The sequence below is a fragment of the Haliotis cracherodii genome, unplaced genomic scaffold (assembly GCF_022045235.1).
Source record: "Haliotis cracherodii isolate W230 unplaced genomic scaffold, xgHalCrac1.p SCAF_13, whole genome shotgun sequence".
Lineage (NCBI taxonomy): Eukaryota > Metazoa > Mollusca > Gastropoda > Lepetellida > Haliotidae > Haliotis > Haliotis cracherodii.
The window spans coordinates 6294934-6320945 of NW_027266268.1; the positions used below are offsets into that span (position 1 = coordinate 6294934).

Below are 26012 nucleotides of genomic sequence, written 5' to 3' on the forward strand. Positions count from 1 at the left end.
ATTCGGTTTAACAAGGACCTCTATCCTCAATGTATGTGCTCTACTCGGTTTAACAAGGACCTCTATCCTCAATGTATGTGCTCTACTCGGTTTAACAAGGACCTCCATCCTCAATGTATGTGCTCTACTCGGTTTAACAAGGACCTCTATCCTCAATGTATGTGCTCTACTCGGTTTAACAAGGACCTCTATCCTCAATGTATGTGCTCTACTCGGTTTAACAAGGACCTCTATCCTCAATGTATGTGCTCTACTCTGTTTAACAAGGACCTCTATCCTCAATGTATGTGCTCTACTCGATTTAACAAGGGCCTCTATCCTCAATGTATGTGCTCTACTCGGTTTAACAAGGACCTCCACCCTCAATGTATTTGCTCTACTCTGTTTAACAAGGACCTCTATCCTCAATGTATGTGCTCTACTCGATTTAACAAGGGCCTCTATCCTCAATGTATGGGCTCTACTCGGTTTAACAAGGACCTCCACCCTCAATGTATGTGCTCTACTCGGTTTAACAAGGACTTCTACCTTGAATGTATGTGCTTTACTCGGTTTGACAAGGACTTCTACCTTGAATGGATGTGCTCTACTCGGTTTAACAAGGACTTCTACCTTGAATGTATGTGCTCTACTCGGTTTAACAAGGACCTCTACCTTGAATGTATGTGCTCTACTCGGTTTAACAAGGACCTCTACCCTCAATGTATGTGCTCTACTCGGTTTAACAAGGACTACTACCTTGAATGTATGTGCTCTACTCGGTTTAACAAGTACCTCTACCCTCAATTTGTGTACTCTACTCGGTTTAACAAGGACCTCTACCTTGAATGGATGTGCTCTACTCGGTTTAACAAGGACCTCTACCCTCAATGTGTGTACTCTACTCGGTTTAACAAGGACCTCCACCCTCAATGTATTTGCTCTACTCTGTTTAACAAGGACCTCTATCCTCAATGTATGGGCTCTACTCGGTTTAACAAGGACCTCCACCCTCAATGTATTTGCTCTACTCTGTTTAACAAGGACCTCTATCCTCAATGTATGTGCTCTACTCGATTTAACAAGGGCCTCTATCCTCAATGTATGGGCTCTACTCGGTTTAACAAGGACTTCTACCTTGAATGTATGTGCTTTACTCGGTTTGACAAGGACTTCTACCTTGAATGGATGTGCTCTACTCGGTTTAACAAGGACTTCTACCTTGAATGTATGTGCTCTACTCGGTTTAACAAGGACCTCTACCTTGAATGTATGTGCTCTACTCGGTTTAACAAGGACCTCTACCTTGAATGTATGTGCTCTACTCGGTTTAACAAGGACCTCTACCCTCAATGTATGTGCTCTACTCGGTTTAACAAGGACTACTACCTTGAATATATGTGCTCTACTCGGTTTAACAAGGACCTCTACCCTCAATTTGTGTACTCTACTCGGTTTAACAAGGACCTCTACCTTGAATGGATGTGCTCTACTCGGTTTAACAAGGACCTCTACCCTCAATGTGTGTACTCTACTCTGTTCAACAAGGACCTCTACCCTCAATGTGTGTACTCTACTCTGTTTAACAAGGACCTCTACCTTGAATGGATGTGCTCTACTCGGTTTAACAAGGACCTCTACCCTCAATGTGTGTACTCTACTCTGTTTAACAAGGACCTCCACCCTCAATGTGTGTACTCTACCTGTGTCACGGGGATTTATATAAATTCAGAATATTAAGAGGAATCAAAATGGTGACCAGATGAGTGATGATAAGGAAACATGTTGATCATACTTGTTTACTTAGTATATAAATATAGGCCGTTAGTAAAACCCGGGGGTAACTGCACAATGTCTGACACGTCAGCGAAACCTGTCAGCACAATGTCTGACACGACAGTGAAACCTGTTCGCACAATGTCTGACACGACAGTGAAACCTGTCAGCACAATGTCTGACACGGCGGTGAAACCTGTCTGCACAATGTCTGACCCCGACATTGAAACCTGTCAGCACAATGTCTGACACGACGGTGAAACCTGTCTGCACAATGTCTGACACGACAGTGAAACCTGTCAGCACAATGTCTGACACTACAGTGAAACCCTGTCAGCACAATGTCTGACACTAGTCAAACCTGTCCGCACAATGTCTGACACGACAGTCAAACCTGTCAGCACAGTGCCTGACACTTCAGTGAAACCTGTCAGCACAATGTCTGACACTAGTCAAACCTGTCAGCACAATGTCTGACAGGACAGTGAAACCTGTCTGCACAATGTCTGACACGACAGTGAAACCTGTTCGCACAATGTCTGACACGACAGTGAAACCTGTTTGCACAATGTCTGACACGACAGTGAAACCTAGTCAGCACAGTGTCTGACACTACAGTGAAACCTGTCAGCACAATGTCTGACACGACAGTTAAACCTGTCTGCACAATGTCTGATCCCGACAGTGAAACCTGTCTGCACAATGTCTGATCCCGACAGTGAAACCTGTCTGCACAATGTCTGACCCCGACATTGAAACCTGTCTGCACAATGTCTGACACGACAGTGAAACCTGTCTGCACAATGTCTGACACGACAGTGAAACCTGTCTGCACAATGTCTGATCCCGACAGTGAAACCTGTCTGCACAATGTCTGACCCCGACATTGAAACCTGTCTGCACAATGTCTGACCCCGACATTGAAACCTGTCTGCACAATGTCTGATCCCGACAGTGAAACCTGTCTGCACAATGTCTGACCCCGACAGTGAAACCTGTCTGCACAATGTCTGACCCCGACATTGAAACCTGTCAGCACAATGTCTGGCTCGAGTCACTCGACAGTGAAACCCTGTCCGCACGGACTTCCGTAACTGGGTCAGATGTTTTAGACGATATAATTCCGTGGTTCCAGTGTTTCCCAATGTCCACGCCTCTTCTCTAACAACTACAGATAACAGAAAGCTCGCTTGATTTTGATTTTCAGTACGATTACAGACCGTGAAAGCGTGGTCTAACGATCCTTTAGAGACAATATGGTGTTCGATCATTCTGGATTAGCAGACAGACAGACAGACAGACAGAACGATTTGCATAACACAACGCTAAACATAGAAAGTTTGTGTTAAGATGAAGATGGTGACGTCACTTCCGAAACGAAGCAAAGGCGGCAAATTAGTCCAGGGTTTTCAACATAATGGAATTGACAAGATATATATGCATAACGTGTAAGTGACGTACATAACTTATTATACGGTTCAGAATTAATTAGCCCAAATAAAAAAAATGCTAAATCAGCATTTTGAACATTTACTTGCTACGTTCTTCAAATTCACAATAAAATCTGACCTATTTTATGCTCGTTTTGTATATCAAATATATCACCGAAAAAGACACATTTTGTTATTGACCGGTTCTGAAACTTTACATGAATCATACAGAACATCCTGTAAAGAAACCGACCAAATTAAAACTTCATAAGCAGCTCCAAGTTTTTTTTAAATTTTAAGGCTTTTTGTCAGATGCTCATTTTTCTCACTTTGACAAAACCTCGAACAGGATAATCATATTTCACTTTTGTGTGGGGTAAATATCTGTATGCTGTTTAAGTGGCCACACGTGACAACCAGGTGCATAGTTCTCTACACCAGCGAGCCCTTGCCTTCCCAGACCATAAACAAACACCAAGCGAGTTATGTTTAACATTTCCACATAAACAAATATACTGACATCAAAGGACTCTGCCATATAATCGACATGTTTCTTAATGAGGTTGGGAAACAACAACGGACTTGGAGTACAACCTTGGCGCACACTGCTGCAGCATGGACGGTAATTGGATTGGATAGAGGACTTCCTTTGCTGAAAACCACTGTCTGTTATATATTATCTTACCTGTTCAACACAGTGCCAAGCGTACAACGAAAGCTTTCAGTAACAAATGAACTGTATCATGTTTCTACCTATCTTATCATAGTCTCTTCTGAAATCTATAATGTCTAATATTAATACACCTTCGCGCGGCTTACAAGTGCTTTGCTTTGAACAAAGCTATGTAGAAACGTATATCATCCACAGTCAAGAAATTACAAAGATATCAATTTTGTCTCCAAAGCGTTCCGAACCCAATAAGGTATATTACTGGCAAAGTAATAATAATAATAATAATAATAATAACAACAACAACAATAATAATAATAATAATAATATTATTAATAATAATAATAATAATAATAATAACAACAATAAATGATGATGATGATGATGATGATGATGATGCCACAGTTTATGGGATATGGGACATAATCTCATTAGATTAAAAAACGTCAAAGGTCTAACTTTGGTGCTTTGGCTTAGTGCAGAAATACTTCAGTTCATAATCTGGACGAATCTAGTTTCGAAACTACGAGTAACGGATCCTGACGAAACTATGGGAGGCAACTCTACACGGAGATTTCGGCGTCTAAGACAAATTGGCCACCCGTATCCCTCGACGTAGCCTAGATGTGATGTGTGATACAGTATCTTTTATTACCAGCTAATCTATGTGTCACTACTTTTGGCTACAAAGTGACCCATCCAAAATGAGCAATGTAAGATTTACAGCGCACTACTTCACCAAAGGACCGCCACCGTGTGTAATGGGTAGAGCGTCTGCCCGGAGAGCGGAAGGTCGGGGGTTCGATCCCCGGCCGCGTCATACCAGAAGACGTTAAAAGATGGTAATTGTAGTTACTCTGTCTGGTGCTCGGGGCTTAAACGAGGACTGGTCGATTCAGATCAGTATAGTGTGTCTGCGACATGGCATTTCTGTTGGCAAGCACTAACAGTTCGAACACGTGCATGCATGTCGTGCTATATAAGTGCAAAAATCTTGAACGCGACGTTAAAACCCCTTTCACCTCACCTCAACTCTTACCGGATAATTCCTACATACCAATAAGAAGGCATTTTCCCGAGGCAAGGGCGTTAACTGACTATAAAAGTCCAACTTCCACCCTTGCCGAACTAGGGTGGAATTACGGAGTGACATTTTGACTGGACTAACGAGTCTATGCATAGTCCAATAAAAATCGTGTAACGAACTAGAAATCCGGTTCGTAAGCAACATGAATTTCAACGCGCAGATATCGATCGACTGCAGGATTTGTAAAGAGTGTGCACTGCCAACCGGGCGTCGACAAATATTTTGTCAATCGTTTCATTTTTTTAATCAAGATGCTCAAGTGATTTGATGCACTTTGCGGGGTAAGACCCGTTTTATCACAATATAGATCTTGATTATCGAGCAGATCGTCTTGATTGGGCGCCGCCATTTTGTTTGAAACTAATGCAAGTGATATATGAGATGGAATCTGATTGGTCAATAGGAGGGATATAACTCGTAATAGCCACTGGTGGATCGAGCCTGGAAATTCCAGCTTAGTTCGGCAACGGTGGAAAAAGGACTTTTATAGTCAGTTAACGCAACTTGCCTCGGGTAGATGATATGCTTGGTCAAGGTCGGTGTCTTGGCTGATTACGTGTCATGCTTACAATGTCAACCATTGGTTTATCTGGCCCAGATGCTGGAAGATTGTAAACAATATTCTCTCACTCACTGACGCATGTGTCCATAGTACCTATGCGTAAATAAGCATTTACGTATTAACATACAAGATACATATATCAGTATTTTTGGCATGCATTTAATTATATTTGATATTCATTTTGCCATAACCAAACTGGTGACGGCGATGCTTCAATGGCACATACTAATAATCAATGTTTGCCCTGTGAGTTAAGATCAGGACCTCATGTCATAGTAGCCGCAGGATTATGCCCCTTAGCCGTGTCAGGAACCAACGACCGTGGATTCGCCTGATTATGTTTCTAGGTTTATGTTTCAGCGGGGGCACAGGTGGCCCATTCGTCTAAGGCGCCGCGATTCGCTGTGCAGAGTTGCGTCCCTTGGGCACACCAGAAACGTATAATTGTGGGTTCGAATCCCGGTTCGGTCCGATTATGTTTCTAGGTTTGTCAGCACCATACCCGTGCTCGGGGGTTTCACCGAAGTGGTAAACGTCTGAGACCTGCATCACTTCGGGGGGTTTCCCCCAACATTAAGCTGCCACGCCCGATATAACTGGAACACTGTTAAAAGCGGCGTTAAACCCAATTCACTCACCCGTGCCGGTGGGTTTAACCAAAATGGTAAACGCCTGAGACCAGCAACGCTTTGGGCCTGGCTCTCACGTCAAGCTGACTCTCCGTGATATAACTTGAATAACTCTCAAAGCAGCATTAATGCAAACTCATTCACTCACTGGTCGCATTGCGATCGTACAATAGATGTTGGTATTCCATTTATATGAGACGACAACCACTAACCATCATCTTAGGGATGCAGACAACAATAGGAAGAGCTATGTCTCTGTTCTTTCACGAATTGTTTTGGGATACAGCGGCGGGAATAGGGCGACGACTGTATCCTTTGTGTTATTTTATAGTCAGTGAACGCCTTTGCCTAGGGTTGGTTGGTTCGTTGTTCAACGCCGTACTCACTAATATTCCAGCTATATGACGGCGGAGGGTAAATAATCGAGTTCTGACCAGACAATCAAGTGATTGATATCATGAGCATACATCCACACAATTGGAATCCATGACATGTATCAACCAAGTCAGCGAGCCCGACCACCCGATCCCGTTAGTCGCCTCTTACGACAAGCATAGTCGCCTTTTACGGCAAGAATTGGTTGCTGAAGACTTGTTCTACCCAGGATCTTCACGGGCCTCTTGCCTCCGGTGAGGTGAGGTGAGGTGAAATGGGGTTTAACGTCGCGTCCAAGATTATTGCACTTATATAGCGACGTGCATGTACGTGTGTGTGTTTGTGTGGCTGCTTGTACTAGTCCGGACTGATGCCGATTTATAGTGCTAGATTACTGAGATACCATGCCACAGTTTAACATGAATACCCCCGTCAGACACAGTATACTGACTCCGAGCCGACCAGTCCTTGTTTTAGCCTCTTAATGCCGAGCGACAGACAGGGTAACAACAAGTACCATCTTTTAAAGTCTTTTGGTATGACGCAGCTGGGGATCGAACCCCGGACCTTCCGCTCTCCGGACGGACGCTCTACCACAAGACCACGGAGGCGGTTCTTGCCTCCGGAAGATGCAAGTATAGTGAAACATCGATCTATGCAAATCGTATTATTAAACTATAAATCTACGATCACAGTATGCCACAACAATACTGATGTATATTGACGAGGGACATGTATCAAATTGAATAATCGTGAGAAAAGCGTGCTTTCTGACATTAATAACTATATTCATGAGAACAAATAAAAAATATATGTTCATGTGAAAAACATGCCATATTATTTGAAACATTTATTCAGAAGAAAAACATTAGATATTATTACGAAAGATATTCATGAGAAACTGTGCCATATTATCAAAATATATGTTCATAAGAAAAATGTGCAATATTATTAAAATATATATTCATAAGAAAAATGTGCAATATTATTAAGATATATATTCATAAGAAAGAGGTGCCATATTATTTAGATATATACTAGCCACATAAAGAAACTGTGCACGGAGAAAATATATTCTGGATTGAAATACAACACAGCAAGAACAAAATGATGCAGACGCTGTAGCAGCTGAATGATCGGACCATAGGAAAATGTCAACGGGACCTGAACAACATCTGTTACGATGACGTCAGAAGATCAAAATGGAGTAGGGGGTCAAACGACAAAGTCACAAAGTCAATAACGGGTATGACCACCCTGTGCGTGAATCACAGCAGTGCATCGGCGAGGCATGGAGTCCACCAAATGGGCATGGAAGGCCTGGGGAATGGCCTGCCATATCCTCCTCAAATCCTGTGCCAAGTCACGGAAGTTATCTGGAGGATGTGGAAGACGACGCAGACGGCGCTCAATTTCATCCCACACATGCTCTATTGGGGAGAGATCTGGAGAATTTGCAGGCCATGGCAGTAACATGACATTGTCATGTTGAAGGAAATCCATTGCGACCCTAGCCGTGTGAGGACGAGCGTTGTCCTGTTGAAATGTCAATCCCGGGCCATGACGTTGCAGGAAAGGAATGACCACAGGCCTCAGAATCTGATCTCTGTAGCCAACACCGGTGAAATTGCCCTGAACAACCACCAAAGGGGTTCGGTGCCGTGCTGTTATTCCACCCCAAATTTCTCCACCATATTCGAGGTTGGCGAACATGATTTCGACACCATATTAGACGGTTGACGCGATGACGGTGTGTGAGGATGGATACGGCGCAGTCCAGGAATTGTCTGGAAAGTCGTTACTGCCGTTTGGAACCTGTGTCGGAGATGTGTAACTCGAATCCATCTGTCCTGTCTTGGCGTCGTTACTCGGGGACGTCCTGAACGTGGGTGGTCGGCAACGTCATTTGTGTTCTGATAACACATCTCCAATGCCGATATCGTGTAACGATGGCATTAGAAATGTGTTGCCACCTGTTGTTGCCTCATTCCCGCTTGGATCATTCCAATGGCTTCATGACGCTGTGCAGCTGTCAATCTTGGCATGATTTGCTTGTGATATGCTTATGTCTGCGCCTGAGAAGTTTTGAATTTTTGAATGACCACAGATCATGCTTTCCAAAGTGACAGCGAATTTTGAGTTGCACAAGCTGTGTACAGCTGCACAGGATGCACGTGCAGTAACACATTGCACGTCCATAGGCCTCCATCAATGACGTCATATCGCATGGCACGTGCATGAGCGTTTGAATGTCTCCAATAATTGCTGTGTTCAAACCTATATTTCATATATGGACGGTGTGCCCTTATATCTATATTTTCTCCGTGCACAGTTTCTTTCTGTGGCTAGTATATATTCATAAGAAAATATTATTAAAATATATATTCATAAGAAAAACGTTCTGTATTATTCATAAAAAATAAAGTTCAATATGATACGCGCAGAACATACTTTCTTGTGTGATTGTTGGCGTTATATAAGTGTGTATTATTTTGGTCGAAACATCCGTTAATCTAAAAATATAACTCGTCGTAAGGACAACTTCATGTTTGACACCAAAATGGTAACAATTTCTGAAAGGGTTTTGAAAGAGACATTTCCTCAAAGCAAGATTTTATTTGCCGACAAATATAACCTGAAGAGTGAGGTACAAATCGTCATTATAGGTTGATGTAGGGTAGCCTAGTGGCTAAAGTGTTGGCTTGCCAAGAGGAAAATTAAGTTCGATCCCCACATGGGTGCAACGAGTGAAGCACTTTCTTGGCGTTCCCCGCTGTGTCAGTGCAAGACTTCCGTGGTCCAGTGGTAGAGCGTCTGCCCGGAGAACGGAAGGTCCGGGGTTCGATCCCCGGCCGCGTCATACCAAAGATGTTGAAAGAGGGTATTTGTTGTTACCCTGCCTGGCGCAGGACTGGTCGGCTTGGAGTCAGTATACAGTATTTGAGTGGGGTATTAATGTTAGCATGGTAATTCTGTGACCTAGCACTGTAAAATCGGCATTAGTCCGGACTAGTACAAGCACACACACACACACAGAGAGAGAGAGAGAGAGAGAGAGAGAGAGAGAGAGAGAGAGAGAGAGAGAGAGAGAGAGAGAGGCTCACGTGCACACGTGTATGCATGTCGCTATATAAGAACAATAATCTCAAACGCAACTTTTAACCCATTTCAACTCATTGCCGGAATATTGCTTAGAGCGCGTAAACCAATACTTACTATTAATGTTGGTTAGTTGGTTGGTTGTTTAACGCCGCACTCAGCAATATTCCAGCTATATGACGGCGGTCTGTAAATAATCGAGTCTGGACCAGACAATCCAGTGATTGATATCATGAGCATCGATCCATGCAATTGGGATCGATGACATGCATCAACCAAGTCAGCGAGCCTGACCACCCGATCCCGTTAGTCGCCTTTTACTACTATTAATGTAATCAATAACGATCATTAGAACATTCTCAGGGATTAAAATTGGTTTAATTCTGTACACGAGGCGTCTTATAACACGAAGCTGGATATATTGAATATTATTTCTTCGTGTACAGAATTAAACCAATTATAATCCCCGAGAATATATATAAGTGCACACGCACAAGCACCTGTTGACTGCCAGAGCCTTCACTGAAGTACGTGGGCTCATGGAGAGAAACAAATAGTCACATGCAATAGCAATCACGGATGTTAATTACGATCATGCCATGTTATTTTAAGAAATCAACAATAGTCCTCCATGTGTTTCATTTGAACTGAGTATTCAATGTTTACAGATAGTAAATAATCCGACCTCGATACTAAAGTTAAAGGACTTTCAGTTCGCATGTTAACAAACGACCAAACTTGCACTTGAAAAGTTTCCCATAAAAACGTATATGTCACGGGTTTAAAAAACTTAAATCTTTTGGAGTATTTTCTTCAACTTTTCAAGCCATCCTTCGTGTGATTGGCTGATTGCAAATTCCCCCCTATCTGATGATTTGCGCATGGCTGTCGACAGTGTATGTACACCACGCGTTGGGTTCGTCATGTTTACTCTTAAGCCGTGGTCTCCATTCGTGGCTCAGTCAAGGAAGAAAGAAGTTCCTCAAAGCTACACACCACACAAGTGATAATACCAACAAGGCGGGGTAGCCAGGTATACTATATATACTACACGTCCTTCGAGACTTAGCACTCCCCTACTAACACACATCGGTCGGTGCCCGACAGCGCTTCAACGGTAAGGTTAGCATGTGTTATGTCAAGTATTGTACAACCCTGATCAGCAGGTGTGAGTGAACGAGGCTCTGATGCCTCTCGGTAGCATCTCATCACCACTGATCACGATTTTGTTGGTGTACACGATTTTTCTAAAAACTATTATTGTAGAATTTTTGTGTTTTTTCTTTCAAATAATGGTTCATATTTAATGTACTTGTATATAATTTACAATATGTTTTTCGTCTGGTTATTGTTTCTCAAATAATGGTAATATTTTCATTAAAAAAATAAGGTTAAGGGAATACATATTTTTTAATTCTCTAATTTGTTTCATTTGTGGCCAATTTCTATTATATTCAAGCAGTGTTTCGTCTTGGGATTCTTAATCCACACTCTGGAAAGGGCGACGTAGGTTGGTCCAATACATTTGACCATTTAATGTCAATGTAACGTATTTAAAACAAATCCACACCTTTAGTATCCCCAACAAGGAACGTTTATTTTGCAGAGTAGAATTTTTTATCATAAAATCCATGCTCCAATTGTTTTCTAATTGATTTTCCGATAAATAGTGTACAAAATTGATCTGAATATAGTTTATCTTCGGGTATGTTGAAGAAAAAATTCATTTATGATCTATGTTGTTGCAATCACAGTTTACATTTTATCAAAATCCTCAAAGATGTACATAATGTTGATATTTCATATAAGAAATAAACGATTCGTGGTCGTTGTTTATCGTACAATAAAACACTGAGTGAGAATAATCCACTGAGGGCTACGCCTCTATGGTTTATTCTCCCTGCAGTGTTTTATTGTACGATAAACAACTCCCACTCGTCGTTTATTTCTAAAATAAACAGAATACAACATGCAGAATATATCTGAATATAGTTTACCCTTTAGTAGAGTATATGTCATAATGAGCAGTATTGCTGACCCCGTGCATGTAAGTCTTTGAGTAACCTGTGAGTAACCGTGCAGGTCAATCTGTGAGTAACCGTGCAGGTAAATCAGTGAGTAACCGTGCAGGTACATCTGTGAGTAACCGTGTAGGTACATCTGTGAGTAACCGTGCAGGTCAATCTGTGAGTAACCGTGCAGGTCAATCTGTGAGTAACCATGCAGGTACATCTGTGAGTAACCGTGCAGGTAAATCTGTGAGTAACCGTGCAGGTAAATCAGGGAGTAACCGTGCAGGTCAATCTGTGAGTAACCGTGCAGGTACATCTGTGAGTAACCGTGCAGGTCAATCTGTGAGTAACCGTGCAGGTAAATCAGTGAGTTACCGTGCAGGTCAATCTGTGAGCTACCTGGCCCCGACTCAGTGTGGTCAGACAGTTCACCGTTACCGCCCAAGGAAGATGGTTCCAGTTTCAGCAATACATGTGGCATTGTTCTAGATGGGTACGTAATTACGCCTGTATTGCTACATCGCGGCGGCGGTGGAATATTAGTAAAACAAAAACTGATGTCCAACTCTGAGGTCAAGTCGGGTTAATGTGCGTTTCCAGTTCACCTGACTTTCAATTCACACTACAGTTCTTTGGTAATAATATTTGTAGAGTTACATTATATACAGATACAGTTACAGATATATATATGTCTGTGTGTGTGTGTGTGTGTGTGTGTGTGTGTGTGTGTGTGTGTGTGTGTGTGTGTGTGTGTGTGTGATAATCTTTGGTACGCTAACGAACACCATCAAACATAACAAGATCTATGCATTTTCCACTATTAACATATTCCTTTTACGTTTGGGTACAAATGAGTATGTTATTAATAAATTAAATTCAAGAAATTAGAGTTATTAAAAACTAAAATGGAAATTTCAAACAAACTATTCAATTTTCCCCCGACTACCAACAAACTATTCCTTTTAGGCATATTTCTGAACAAAGCATCCATTTTAAATAGATCTCCCCCCCCCCCCCCCCCCCCCCACCAACCCCCCCCAAAAAAATTAATCAAATGGATGCTCCCTAATTGCTGTACAAAGTATGAACGATTTTCTCTAACATTATTGAATAATTCTGTAAAGCTGTCAATTTTCTACTTGTCATAATCCTTTATGAAATCAGGCGTATATGGCACGAGCTTGTTTTCCAGCATCGCAGCCACATGCATTAAGTGCATTTCCATTACGACACAATGCCAGCATTGCTCTGTAGAACATTCCGAGGCACAAACACGGAAAAAAAACTTAGGAAACCCCACAATGTATATTTTTGCTTAGGTTTTATTCTGGATAGTATTTTCCTTTTCATGACACATTTTCAAATGTCAATGTACGTCTTTCAGTGCGTCATGGCCTTGTCGGCTGAATAATGTTATATTAAAAATATCAAATTGTAGCTCCAGCCAAAGTTTCCGCCGTCTCTGTACCGCTACCTTCTGTACGTATACGCTCCCCCATACTCCACCGTGTTGTTCTGAAGCAGAGGAAGTCAATTACCCTTGGGAGGGGAGGAAGGAGGTTGGGGGTTAATGGGATGTTGTCAAATAATGGGGTTAAGTAACTGTTACAGCTTTTGAAAGAATCATAAAAGATCGGTGTTTTACAATGTAAAACATACAATGCACACTACAACCTTGTTGGAGTAGCTCAGTGGTAAAAGTGATTCCTCGTCACGCGGTAAACCCGGGTTCGATTCCCATCATGGTTAAAGGTAAAAACCATTTGTTTCCGTCCTCGTTTGGTTCGAAAACTGCTCAATACGGCTTAAAACTAATGTCACAATATAGGATCAAAAATCCGAAACATATAAATCGCCATTTATTCCAATTTCTGGTAACCTTTAAATATTATTTTGTTTATAAGTTGAAGCGTAAACATTTGTCTAAAAATAGTCGCGATATGGTAATCATTATGCCTATATCTGTAAAGGTCAAGGTGACACGTGGCCCGTCATTGGAAGCCGTAACAGAGGGCTGCTGTGTCTGGTTTAGAACGAAGTCGGTTCCATGTCGTAAGCTCACACACAGTGGGCTAAGCACATACGTATTATATTTACCTATATGGCTCAGATAAATACTTAGTGGTTGGCAACCAGACACAACTGTTAGATAAATATTGGAGTCAGGACGTTGAAATGTGGCTGTGGTCAACCTTCGCCCTTGGTGCATAGCTGAGGATTTGGAAAGAAAATATTGCTATTCTTAGTCGGCCGCTACTTTTGTCCTTTATAATCGGCAAATTGTGAATAGAGGTCACGTGACTTGGATATGTTTTGTCTTGCGGTTGACATGCGACTTTTCGAAAATCTCAGCTGCCTTCCCCGTTTTCTGATGCATATGGGACTAGTTAATGGTACATTAAAACCGACAGTTAATAGTTGATTTGATTAAATTTTCAATTGACTGGTAATGTTTTAAGATTGGAGTATGTATCGACTGTAAAAAGCATTCTCCAACGACGTAGTGTGTGGGCGCGGTATTGCTTTACGTTTTTCAACATCACGACGGGGAGTAATGGGAGGGTGTGTGTGAAGAATCGTCTTCACATATGGTACAATTCTGGAATCAACCCAGTGTTTCGACGTGATGCGCGAACACCTTAACCGCTGGGCTACCTGATCTCAACTCAACAATACACTGGTGTGGGCTAGCCTCGAGGTCAACGCATTCATTCGGGTGGCCAAGTCGTCTAAAGCGCCGCGAATCGCAGTACAGAGTTGCGTCCCTTGGGCACGCCAGAAACCTATGATTGTGGGTTCGAATCCCGGTTCGCCCAGAGTATGTTTCTAGGTTTGTCAGCACCATACCCGTGCTCGTGGGTTTCACCGAACTGGTAAACGTCTGAGACCTGCATCACTTCGGGCTTTCCCCCCACATTAAGCTGACACGCCGCAATGTAACTGGAATACTGTTAAAAGTGGCGTTAAACCCAACTCACTCACTCACTCACCCACTTCTACGTAAGGACAATGAGAATCCGCAGTGAAATTAGAGATGGATGATGGTAAATCTTGCCATATATCTTCCAAAGTAATAATATTCAAATATATAAGTTTATATAACTATTTCACCGATCAGTAATTGATGTGGATGCGCCATCTTGCTTGACAGTAATGAAAGAACGATGTTACCAAGGATACGTTAAATCACAAGGGAGGTAATTTAAACAGCACCATGACGTCAGCCTATTATGACGTAACTCAAAATGTGTACTTTATCGCAAAATTCACCTCACCTCATAGTGTCAATAGTGTAAATGAATAGTGTTGAAGTCCATGGGTAACATTTCAGCAGAAACCTGCTTTTAATCCCGGACAGCGATTTCCGCAACTGTCTTTCATTATCTGTCCTGGACGAACCACAATTCTCTCGGAGCGTTGTTTCGTCTTAAGGTCTTTTCAGTTTTGATCGCCGTCTGCAAGGGTGTAACTTACGTGGGAATTTCAAATGCGCAGTAACCATTCGTAATTAACACACATTTGCCCATACTGACACGTGCATTCACACGCACTCGTACGCACTCTTCGAACACGAAAGGACGCTGCGGTAGCCTTGTTCCATAAAGCGTTCGTTCGTCACGCCGAAGATCAAGGTTCAATTCCCCATATGTGTGAAGTCCATATATGGTGTCCCTTGTCCAAATATTGCTTGAGTATTGCTAAATGCAGTATAGAACAATACTCACTCACTCACTCACTCACTCACTCACTCACTCTCATACATTACACGTCGTGAAACTTTGACGAACACACAGCTGCCCAGTATCTCCTAATTATTCTGCTTTCGGCGTTTCCTCCCACAGTTAACTGCAACGCCGTGGTATAACTGGAATAATGTTGAAGGCGGCCTTTAAAATCCAACTCACTCATTATTCTGTCACATTTTGAATACCACTGACCAATAATGATTAAAATGGACAAGATTCTCAATCCTCAATTTACAATAACCCCGCGTAAATTCAGGGTTAGAATTGATCCCTACAAACTATACTGGTCATAAGAGGCGACTTAGTGGATCCGGAGGTTAGGTTCAGTGACTTGGAGGGGGTACGGGTGGCCCAGTCGTCTAAAGCGCCGCGATTCGCTGTGCAAAGTTGCGTCCATTGGACACGGTAGACACCTATGATCGTGGGTTCGAATCCCGGTTCGCCCCGATTATGTTTCTCTGTTTGTCAGCACCATACCCGTGCTCGTGGATTTCACCGAACTGGTAAACGTCTGAGACCTGCATCACTTCTGGCTTTCCTCCCACATAAAGCTGACACGCCATGATATAACTGGAATACTGTTAAAAGCGGAGTTAAACCCAACTCACTCACTCACTCACTCAGTGACTTGGTTGATACATGTCGGTTTGGTAGGCTGCTCATACTATCAATCACTGGTTTGTATATATTTTGAATATTGGAGTGAAACGCCAAGCAAACATTTTACAATGTATGGGTATTTATCCATAAAAAAAGCTTATGTTAATAGTATATTCTAGATAGTTGGGAAGAGATGATTTGGTAGACTTTAGCGAACCGACTGGCAGCTGGGTATTTGGCCACAGTATAAGAAACAGTCAGTTTTGTTTGTTTGTGCGTTGTTTAACGCCGCACTCTGCAATATTCTTGCTATATGACGGCGGTCTGTAAATAATCGAGTCTGGACCAGATAATCCATTGATTGGCAGCATGAGCATCGATCCACGGAATTGGGATACGATGACATGCATCAACCAAGTCAGCGAGCCTGACCACCCGATCCCGTAAGTCGCGAACCAACAGTTATTATAAACCCTGCGCAAATAGCTTGCGCTGCCTACCCAACAACATACAGCCGCTCGCGTTCGCACGTACGTACGTGTACAAATGCACGAGTGGAACCTTTCAGTGCACATAGTTTGATCTTCTTGTGCCATTGTTCCGAGGCCACAGACATCTACTTGTTCTCCGCGCTCTGCCCAGCGAACAACACCACGATCCATGCTATTTCCGTCCCACATCGTACACGACAGAAGCAAATTGGTTTAAACATGGCCGTGAACGCAAATAAATCCTGTATCTGCACGAATATTTGTCAGAGTTTGCTGATATTTGGAAGTAGAGAGGATAAGCGTTTTACACAATAAGCAAAGTGAGACCCTGACACGTGTGAGACATCCCCCTGTCCTAACGAGAGGGAAACAATTACTCCTCACTCCAGCACGTGACGCTACACTAATCCAGCCTCGCATTTCAGCTTGTATATTTCCTCAAGTGCATATCATAATGTCACGTGTTTGATCATCCAACTGTACCGACATTATTTGATAAGCACCAGGTGGAACGGGTTATCGCAGCGGCCATGTTGCTCGGAGTAACGCCTGTGTAATTGTTGTGGCGGGCCATGTGGTTTCCATGCTGGATAAGGGGAGGAGGGACACACGCGTAATTGAGGTTAAAGAACAGGAAGAGAACACGAGTTTTGCGAGGACAAGAAAGTGGCACTGTCTAAACTCAGATCCGTCTTTAATGGGATAAAGAATATGGTCATGCACTGTCTAAGCTTGGGTCGTGTTTGTCCTGCACCATGACGTGGAATATAAATTATATATTTTATGAAAACCAAACCAATTTGTATAGATGCAGAAGTCTAGCTAGGCTCAATCAGCATCAGGAAAATTATTTGGTTTAGTTTTAGAGAAATGTATTGCGTAATACAAGATTTCATGGACTAAATGTCAGTCAAGGATCATGTCTACATATTGAAATATGCTATAGCTTCATTGACATAAAAGACTAGATAGGAGCTATTTTTCGGGGAAATGACAGAAGTGTGCTGTGGTCGCAGTACTTTCTACCTTTGATTCAATCTAGAACCCACCTAAAACCCATCTAGAACCCACCGAGAACCCATAAAGAGCCCTCCCAGAACCCACCTAGAACCCATTTAGAACCCATATAGAGCCCATCTGGAACCCACCTAAAACCCATCTAGAACCCATATAGAGCCCACCCAGAACCCACCTAAAACCCATCTTGAACCCACCTAGAACCCATATAGAGCCCATCTAGAACCCACCTAGAACCCATAAAGAGCCCATCCAGAACCCACCTAAAACACATCTAGAACCCATATACAGCCCATCCAGAACCCATATAGAGCCAATCTAGAACCCACCTAAAACACATCTAGAACCCATATAGAGCCCATCCAGAACCCATATAGAGCCAATCTAGAACCCACCTAGAAGCCATATAGAGCCCATCTAGAACCCACCTAGAACCCATAAAGAGCCCTCCCAGAACCCACCTAGAACCCATTTAGAACCCATATAGAGCCCATCTGGAACCCACCTAAAACCCATCTAGAACCCATATAGAGCCCACCCAGAACCCACCTAAAACCCATCTTGAACCCACCTAGAACCCATATAGAGCCCATCTAGAACCCACCTAGAACCCATAAAGAGCCCATCCAGAACCCACCTAAAACACATCTAGAACTCATATACAGCCCATCTAGAACCCATATAGAGCCAATCTAGAACCCACCTAAAACACATCTAGAACCCATATAGAGCCCATCCAGAACCCATATAGAGCCAATCTAGAACCCACCTAGAAGCCATATAGAGCCCATCTAGAACCCACCTAGAACCCATAAAGAGCCCTCCCAGAACCCACCTAGAACCCATTTAGAACCCATATAGAGCCCATCTGGAACCCACCTAAAACACATCTAGAACCCATATAGAGCCCACCCAGAACCCACCTAAAACCCATCTTGAACCCACCTAGAACCCATATAGAGCCCATCTAGAACCCACCTAGAACCCATAAAGAGCCCATCCAGAACCCACCTAAAACACATCTAGAACCCATATACAGCCCATCCAGAACCCATATAGACAATCTAGAACCCACCTAAAACACATCTAGAACCCATATAGAGCCAATCTAGAACCCACCTAAAACACATCTAGAACCCATATAGAGCCCATCCAGAACCCATATAGAGCCAATCTAGAACCCACCTAGAAGCCATATAGAGCCCATCTAGAACCCACCTAGAACCCATAAAGAGCCCATCCAGAACCCACCTAAAACACACCTAGAACCCATATAGAGCCCATCTAGAACCCACCTAGAACCAATATAGAGCCCATCCAGAACCCACCTAGAACCCACATAGAACCCACCTAGAACCCACATAGAGCCCACCCAGAACCCACCTAGAACCAATATAGAACCCACCTAGAACCCATCTAGAACCCAACTAGAACCCATCCAGAACCCACCTAGAACTCATCTAGAACCCACATAGAGCCCATCCAGAACCCAACTAGAACCCATCCAGAACCCACCTAGAACCCATCCTGAATCCATCTAGAACCCACATAGAGCCCATCCAGAACCCAACTAGAACCCACATAGAGCCCACCCAGAACCCATACAGAACCCACCTAGAACCCATCTAGAACCCACATAGAGCCCATCCAGAACCCAACTAGAACCAAAAGAGAGCCCATCTAGAACCCTCCTGGAACCCAACTAGAACCCACATAGAACCAATCTATAGAACCCACCTAGGACCCATATAGAGCCAACCAGAACCCACCCAGAACCCACCTAGAACCCATCTAGAACCCACATAGAGCCCATCAAAAACCCAACTGGAACCCATATAGAACCCATCTAGAACACTCCTGGAACCCAACTAAAACCCATATAGAGCACCCAGAACCCAACTAGAACCCATAGAGAGCCCATCCAGAACCATCCAGAACCCACCAGGAACCCACCTAGGACCCATATAGAGCCCACCCAGAACCCACCTAGATCCCACCTAGAACCCATCTAGGACCCACATAGAGCCAATCAAGAACCCAACTAGAACCCATAGCCCATCTATAGAACCCACCTAGGACCCATATAGAGCCCACCCAGAACCCACCTAGAACCAATATAGAACCCACCTAGAACCCATCTAGAACCCAACTAGAACCCATCCAGAACCCTCCTGGAACTCATCTAGAACCCACATAGAGCCCATCCAGAACCCAACTAGAACCCATCCAGAACCCACCTAGAACCCATCCTGAATCCATCTAGAACCCACATAGAGCCCATCCAGAACCCAACTAGAACCCACATAGAGCCCACCCAGAACCCATACAGAACCCACCTAGAACCCATCTAGAACCCACATAGAGCCCATCCAGAACCCAACTAGAACCCATAGAGAGCCCATCTATAGAACCCACCTAGGGCCCATATAGAGCCCACCCAGAACCCACCTAGATCCCACCTAGAACCAATCTAGGACCCACATAGAGCCAATCAAGAACCCAACTAGAACCCATAGAGAGCCCATCTAGAACCCTCCTGGAACCCAACTAGAACCCACATAGAGCCCATCTATAGAACCCACCTAGGACCCATATAGATCCCACCCAGAACCCAACTAGAACCCATAGAGAGCCCATCCAGAACCATCCAGAACCCACCAAGAACCCATATCGAGCCCATCTAGAACCCAACTGGAACCCAATCAGCCTAGCTAGAACCCACCTAGAGCCCATCCACAGCCTAACTACAACCCATCTAGCAACCACCTTAGATTATTGCTACAGTGTAATCCAAGTCGGTCGAACATATACATGTTGGTAAGAATAAGAAACTATCGATTGATCAGAAAGCGCGAGCGTAATTATGGGACATTGTAATTAGCACAATCAATTTGGATAATAAAGTAATATGACAATGTATAAGTGCCACCTCAAATTAAAGTTACAGCGATTAACCTATTGTTTTTATGACCTAATTTAAACTTGCGACGAGTGCAAATTGGTCCCAGTCTCGTTTCTCTTGAACAATTACGGAAAAAACTAGTCCTGGTATGACAGGGGAAGTAGTGATTCAAACCTGGATCCGTCTTTAAATCATTAGTACTGTGACTCCTGAACTCCACACCGCGTTAATGCAATGCGCTGCCTCAGGCTCCGCCATCTCTGCCAATAGGGAATATATACCAGCTTTGTCGACGACCTCGGGGGCGGATAATGAGATTCAGACAGGGGAAATATTCGGCTATTAAGTCTTAATGAAAACCAAACTTGGAAATTTGTTGTTGTCCACGCCACGAAACAATAGCCACACTGATCAACGTTATACGGCCATGATGTTTGTTGTGGTCGTGTTTTCATCTGAATTTGTTTGAAGGATTGTTTGGATACTTTGGTTTATTGTTTTTGTGGGGTTAGGAAAACCCTTAACGAAGAGGCATTATGCTGAACGTTGAACAGTGCTCTCGCTTGTAGATAAACTCACTGTATCGTTGTCCTTGTGGCGCATATTGTATTTTATGCACAAACTTGAGCCCGCCCAGTGAGTGAGGCAGGTTTTATGCCGCTTTTAGCAATACCCCAGCAATATCAAGGGCGGGGGAGCACTATAAATGGGCTTCATTCATTGTACCCATATGGGGAATCGAACCCGGGCCTTCGGCGTGACGAGCGAACGCTTTAACCACTACGCTATCCCATTTAGGTCGTCAACACTGCATTTAGTTTGACTTTTAGCCCAGAAATAAAGTGAAAAAAAATGGCGAAATTCCATAAAAAATCCTGACAAGGCAAAAACCAGCAGCACTGATTCCAACTTTTTCACATCCAAGACTTTTACGCTCCAGTATTAGTATCAGAATATAAATATTTGCTGTGTGGATCTTATTTTAAAATATATATCTACAACATATATATAATATAATCGAAATAGAGCCCAGAACCATCCTTAATTTCAGTACCTAAGGCAATCAAGACTTGAACTTGACTCCATATTCATTATTCCGTATGACCTGGGAGACTTCCTACACTGAAATTGACAGTAGCGCCAGTAGAATGTTGTATCGGCCACTGTTGTTTTTTGTTGTTGTTGACAATACATCATTTACAAGGCATCCGGCATGTTCCCAATTTCCCATGTATATATATATATATATATATATATATATATATATATATATATATATATATATATATATATATATATATTATTTTTCATTTTTTTTATTTCATTTTTTTGGGTGGGGGTGGGGGGGGTGGGGGGGGGCATTTTTAGTTTTATTTGTGTGTGTGCGTGTGTGTGCGTGTGTGCGTAAGTAAGTAAGTAAGCAAGTAAGTAAGTAAGTATGACATGTCAGCCCGTTGTTGTACGCAGATATAAGTCCACTGCTTGCCATGAGTGCTCGGCAACGTGTACCAACTTAAACCCAAACTAGAGAAACTGGTCAACTGTGTATTTCCGGAAACGCCAAAGGCATTGAAATATACTTAATATAGAATATAGAATCTCTAGAAAATATTCCGCATCTGAGACGGATGTATAAGTGGTTAGCACTTCAGTATACTTTAACCAGTTTTATTAGTCACATAAGGTACAATATATTGATGTCCATTCTCCACGTTCAACACCCTCATATCCCCGAGCTACTCCTGAATGCGACGTGAACCCCTCTGACTCTCACTCACTCACCCATTCCTCAATGTGCGAACCTTGAAGCGTAGTGGGGAATTGAACCCGGGTCTATGGCATGACGAGCGAACGCTTTAACCACAACGCTACACCACAGTCCCATTGCTACTGTTAACTCCCATGACGATAAGTTTGTAGCCAAGTGAAACTCACTGACTTAGTAATGGTAATTAAAAATTGACTCATTTTATCAATACAGATACAAGAATGGCGAGCAGCGTAGGCCTGATCACCCTGGTGATAGTGAGTATATTGGGCGTGTCCAACGCCCTCAGTGTGGCCCCACCATCAGACAAACGTTACCAGTTGCCTGACCATCTGCAGTGGCTCGGCAACGCAGGGTTTCCGGCCGGGGGCCAAGCGCCCGATAGTCACCAACTGATCCGGAAAGAGGTGAAAAAGACAAACAAGACGCGTCTGGACGTGAGCTATCAGAATGACCAGTCGCAGGTAGAAGAAACTGCGTACCAGCATGTCGGACAGAAACGCCAGAACGCTTGCAAGAGCGCAAACAGCTTCCTCAAGACAAAACTGAAGAACCTGCGCCATCAATACAAGCAGAAGATGAAGGCTATCAAGAAGATCATCATTAAACTTCTCGACGACAGCTTCGACGACCCCAACGATCCCTTGGCGGATTTCTGTACCGTCAACGGCGAGGTGGTCGACGTTCCAACGTCTAACGCGCCGCTCAACGATGAAAACATCCGGGCAGCGAACAGCGAGGAACCTTGCAAGGTTAGCCCATGGGCGGAGTGGAGCACTCTGGCGTTCGGTACCCTCGAGAGACGCCGGCAGGTGGTTCGGGAGGGGTGCGGCTGCCCCCCTGAGGATGAGCTGGTGCAGGTGATCGACGTGGGCCACTACCTAGGTAGGGTGACCGAAATCCTAATAGTTAGTTAAGATGGGTGAGGGAAATGGTGTGTCTCATGCTCGTGAGTGAGTGTTTGTCTTTTGTTAACGCCGCACTCAGCAATATTCCAGCTATATGACGGTGGTCTGTAAATAATCTGAGTCTGGGCTAGAAAATGCAGTGATTGACATCACGAGCATCGCTCCACGAGTGAGTGAGTGAAATGAGTGAGTGAAGTTTAACGCCGCTTTGAACAATATTTCAGTTATATCAAGGCGTGTCAGCTTATATTGACAGAAAGACCAAAGTGACACAGGCCTCAGTCGTTTACCACTTTGGCGACAAAACCTTGAAACATAATTGGGACAAACCAGGATTCGAACCCATGCCTTTGCTATGACAGACTGTTTGACATCCTGGTGCTCGCTGAATTATTCTTGTATTAATCTGCTAAACACAGCATTTCGTTTTTGTAAAGCAACTGTAGTAGGATAACAATACTATGCGTGTCTTGATGTCAAATGCCTGCTTTCCCATCCTAGGAAACAACACATCGCAGGAGTTTCAAAACCCTGACGTTGTTGGTACTAATTTCGACGACGATTTCCTCAACCACTTCGGGGGCAACAACGGCAACGGCGGTAACAGTGGAGGGAACGGCGGCAACACTGGGGGATACGGGGGCGGTAATGGCGACAACGGTGCTGGCAACAATGGTGGTAACGGCGGCAACAATGGCGGCAACAATGGCAGCAACAACGGTGGCAACAACGGCGGCAACAACGGCAGCCTTGGGAACGGCAATGGTGGCAATAATGGCGGCAACAACGGCGGCAACAATGGCGGTAACGGAATTGATAGTAACACAGGTGGTAACGGCAATGGCGGCACAGGAAACGGTAATGGCGGCTCCAACAGCATCGGTAATGGTGGGTCCGGAACCAGATCAACTATTCGGGATATCCTTCTTGTCCTCGATTCTTCCGGTTCCATTGAAAGTGACGATTTCGAGCTGATGAAAGATGGCGTGGTTATGATGATTGACTTATTTTGCGGTGGTTTTGGGCCCCTCAACACCAACAACCGCCTCGCCATGGTCCAGTTTGCTAGTAACGTCACCGTCATCCACCGATTCAGCGACTCGCAGAATCCTTTTGACTTAAAGGAAAAGGTGCGGAGACTCAGGCACTACAAGGGGAACACGTGTACCGGAAATGCGCTGCAGACTGGCTTGAAGAAAGTTTTCACTTTCCTTTATGGTAAGTCGTAAAATCACTAGGGCTACTGGGCTGTTTAGTTCGGCTTGCACTTAATCACTTAATACGAAATGTGACCGTGGTGTGTTTAATGTACTTGAATAGAAAGTTTAAAAAAATATGTATCATTTACAAAGGCAAAAACGATGGCACCCGGTTCAGTATTTGCTACCATTTACGATTTAAATTCAATTTTTTAAAGTAATTCACATTTAACGACTGTAACAAATCTTGAAATTTTGAAATCTGTGCAGTTTTATTCTTCTATATCTTCTTGCCGATTTATAGATTTTGAGTCTTTTTTTTTAAGAGTTCTTTTTTTTCTTTTTTTTTTAACGTTGGCTTTGCTATATGATACTGCGATGTTGTTGTGTTGGATATAAATAATTATAACGTAGCTGTAGTTACGAAAGATACTCGAGTCATAAAACACTTACAGAACAATAATTATCTTAAATGTCAATTATATAATGAATGCTATTTCTCATGTCACTTTCAATACATTGTAGATTGTATATGTATCATGTTTGGGAGGGGCATTCAAATAAGCAAAATTTGCTTGTTTGCGAATCCTTCCACTGTACTTTACGGCCCCTCAGGGGCGGTCGGGTAGCCTAGTGGTTAAAGCGTTCGCTCGTCACGCCGAAGGCCCGGGTTCGATTCCCGACATGGGTACAATGTGTGAAGCCCATTTCTGGTGTCCCCCGCCGTGATATTGCTGGAATATTGCTAAAAGCGGCGTAAAACCATACTCACTCACTCACTCACTACAGTCCCTCACGTAACACACACGTCATTAGTGGTACCCGGTGATGTTTAATTATATATTCATGCATGTCGTACCGTTAACAAATATATTATCAATTACCTCCAGGCATGCGTGACTTCACCGTGAAAGACACCTTGATCGTGACCGATGGCCAGTCCAACTGTGGCATTGACATCCGTCGCGCGGCCTCCGAACTGCAGCATGCCAGCAACGTCTTTGCCCTTGGCGTCGGCATAGCTGGCAAGGTCAAGGCCAGAGATGAAGTCAAGTCTGTCGTTTCGATGCAGGATCCTCATCACATTTTCTCTCTAGCCAAGTTCGCCGACTTCAAGGCAATGGTAGAAAACCTCAAGAGAAACAGGGCTACCAACAACCCGTGCACGCCCATCCAAGAACCTTGAACCGCCCCAGAATGAGGTCAATGAGCGGTTTTGGTTGGGAGCATTAACCTGGTTTCGGCAGATTTTTAACGGAATATGTTGGGAATGTGAGACTGAGCCTCGATGTGGAAGATTGTTCTGTTAGGTTCTGACTTAAAATTACAATAAATCAAATGACGTTACAATTTGAACCTAGAACTGTTGAAAGAAGCTGATCCATCTTAAGATCGTGTAACAGGTTTCCGCCTGCTTGTCCAACTGTATATATGATACATTTACACCTGTACGAACCCGCAGCCAATACTTGTTTTGTTTGTGAATAAAATTAATTTCACAAACTCCCCCACCCGAGATCATATCTCTATGACTTCCTACCACAGGAGGAATGAGCGAATATAAACTGCCATTTAGTCCCAGAAATACGGTTGTCTTATTTAAAAATATATATTTACAAAATACAAAATAAAATACAATTGGAGCACAGAACAATGCTTACTAGAGCTAAGGCAATCTGGACTTCAGTTGCCAAATCGTTCTAGAACTGAGTTAGTTTCATTTTTTAAATGTATTCTTCAGGTCTGGGAGACTGACTAGAGC

The 26012-nt window shown here is 43.4% G+C and overlaps 1 protein-coding gene across 2 annotated transcripts; it reads left to right on the plus strand.

Annotated features, from left to right (window-relative positions):
• Positions 1-10529: 10529 nt before the first annotated feature.
• Positions 10530-26012, plus strand: LOC139459547 (uncharacterized). 2 transcript variants are annotated; one of them, XM_071241084.1, is made up of 4 exons: positions 10530-10640; positions 22357-23028; positions 23553-24269; positions 25141-26012. In XM_071241084.1, exons 2-4 carry the CDS (start codon positions 22365-22367, stop codon positions 25434-25436), a joined length of 1677 nt encoding a protein of 558 aa, XP_071097185.1. In that variant the 5' UTR covers positions 10530-10640; positions 22357-22364; the 3' UTR covers positions 25437-26012. The 2 variants fall into 2 exon arrangements, with proteins under 2 accessions (XP_071097185.1, XP_071097184.1); XM_071241083.1 differs by having other exon boundaries at positions 10530-10724; positions 25141-26010.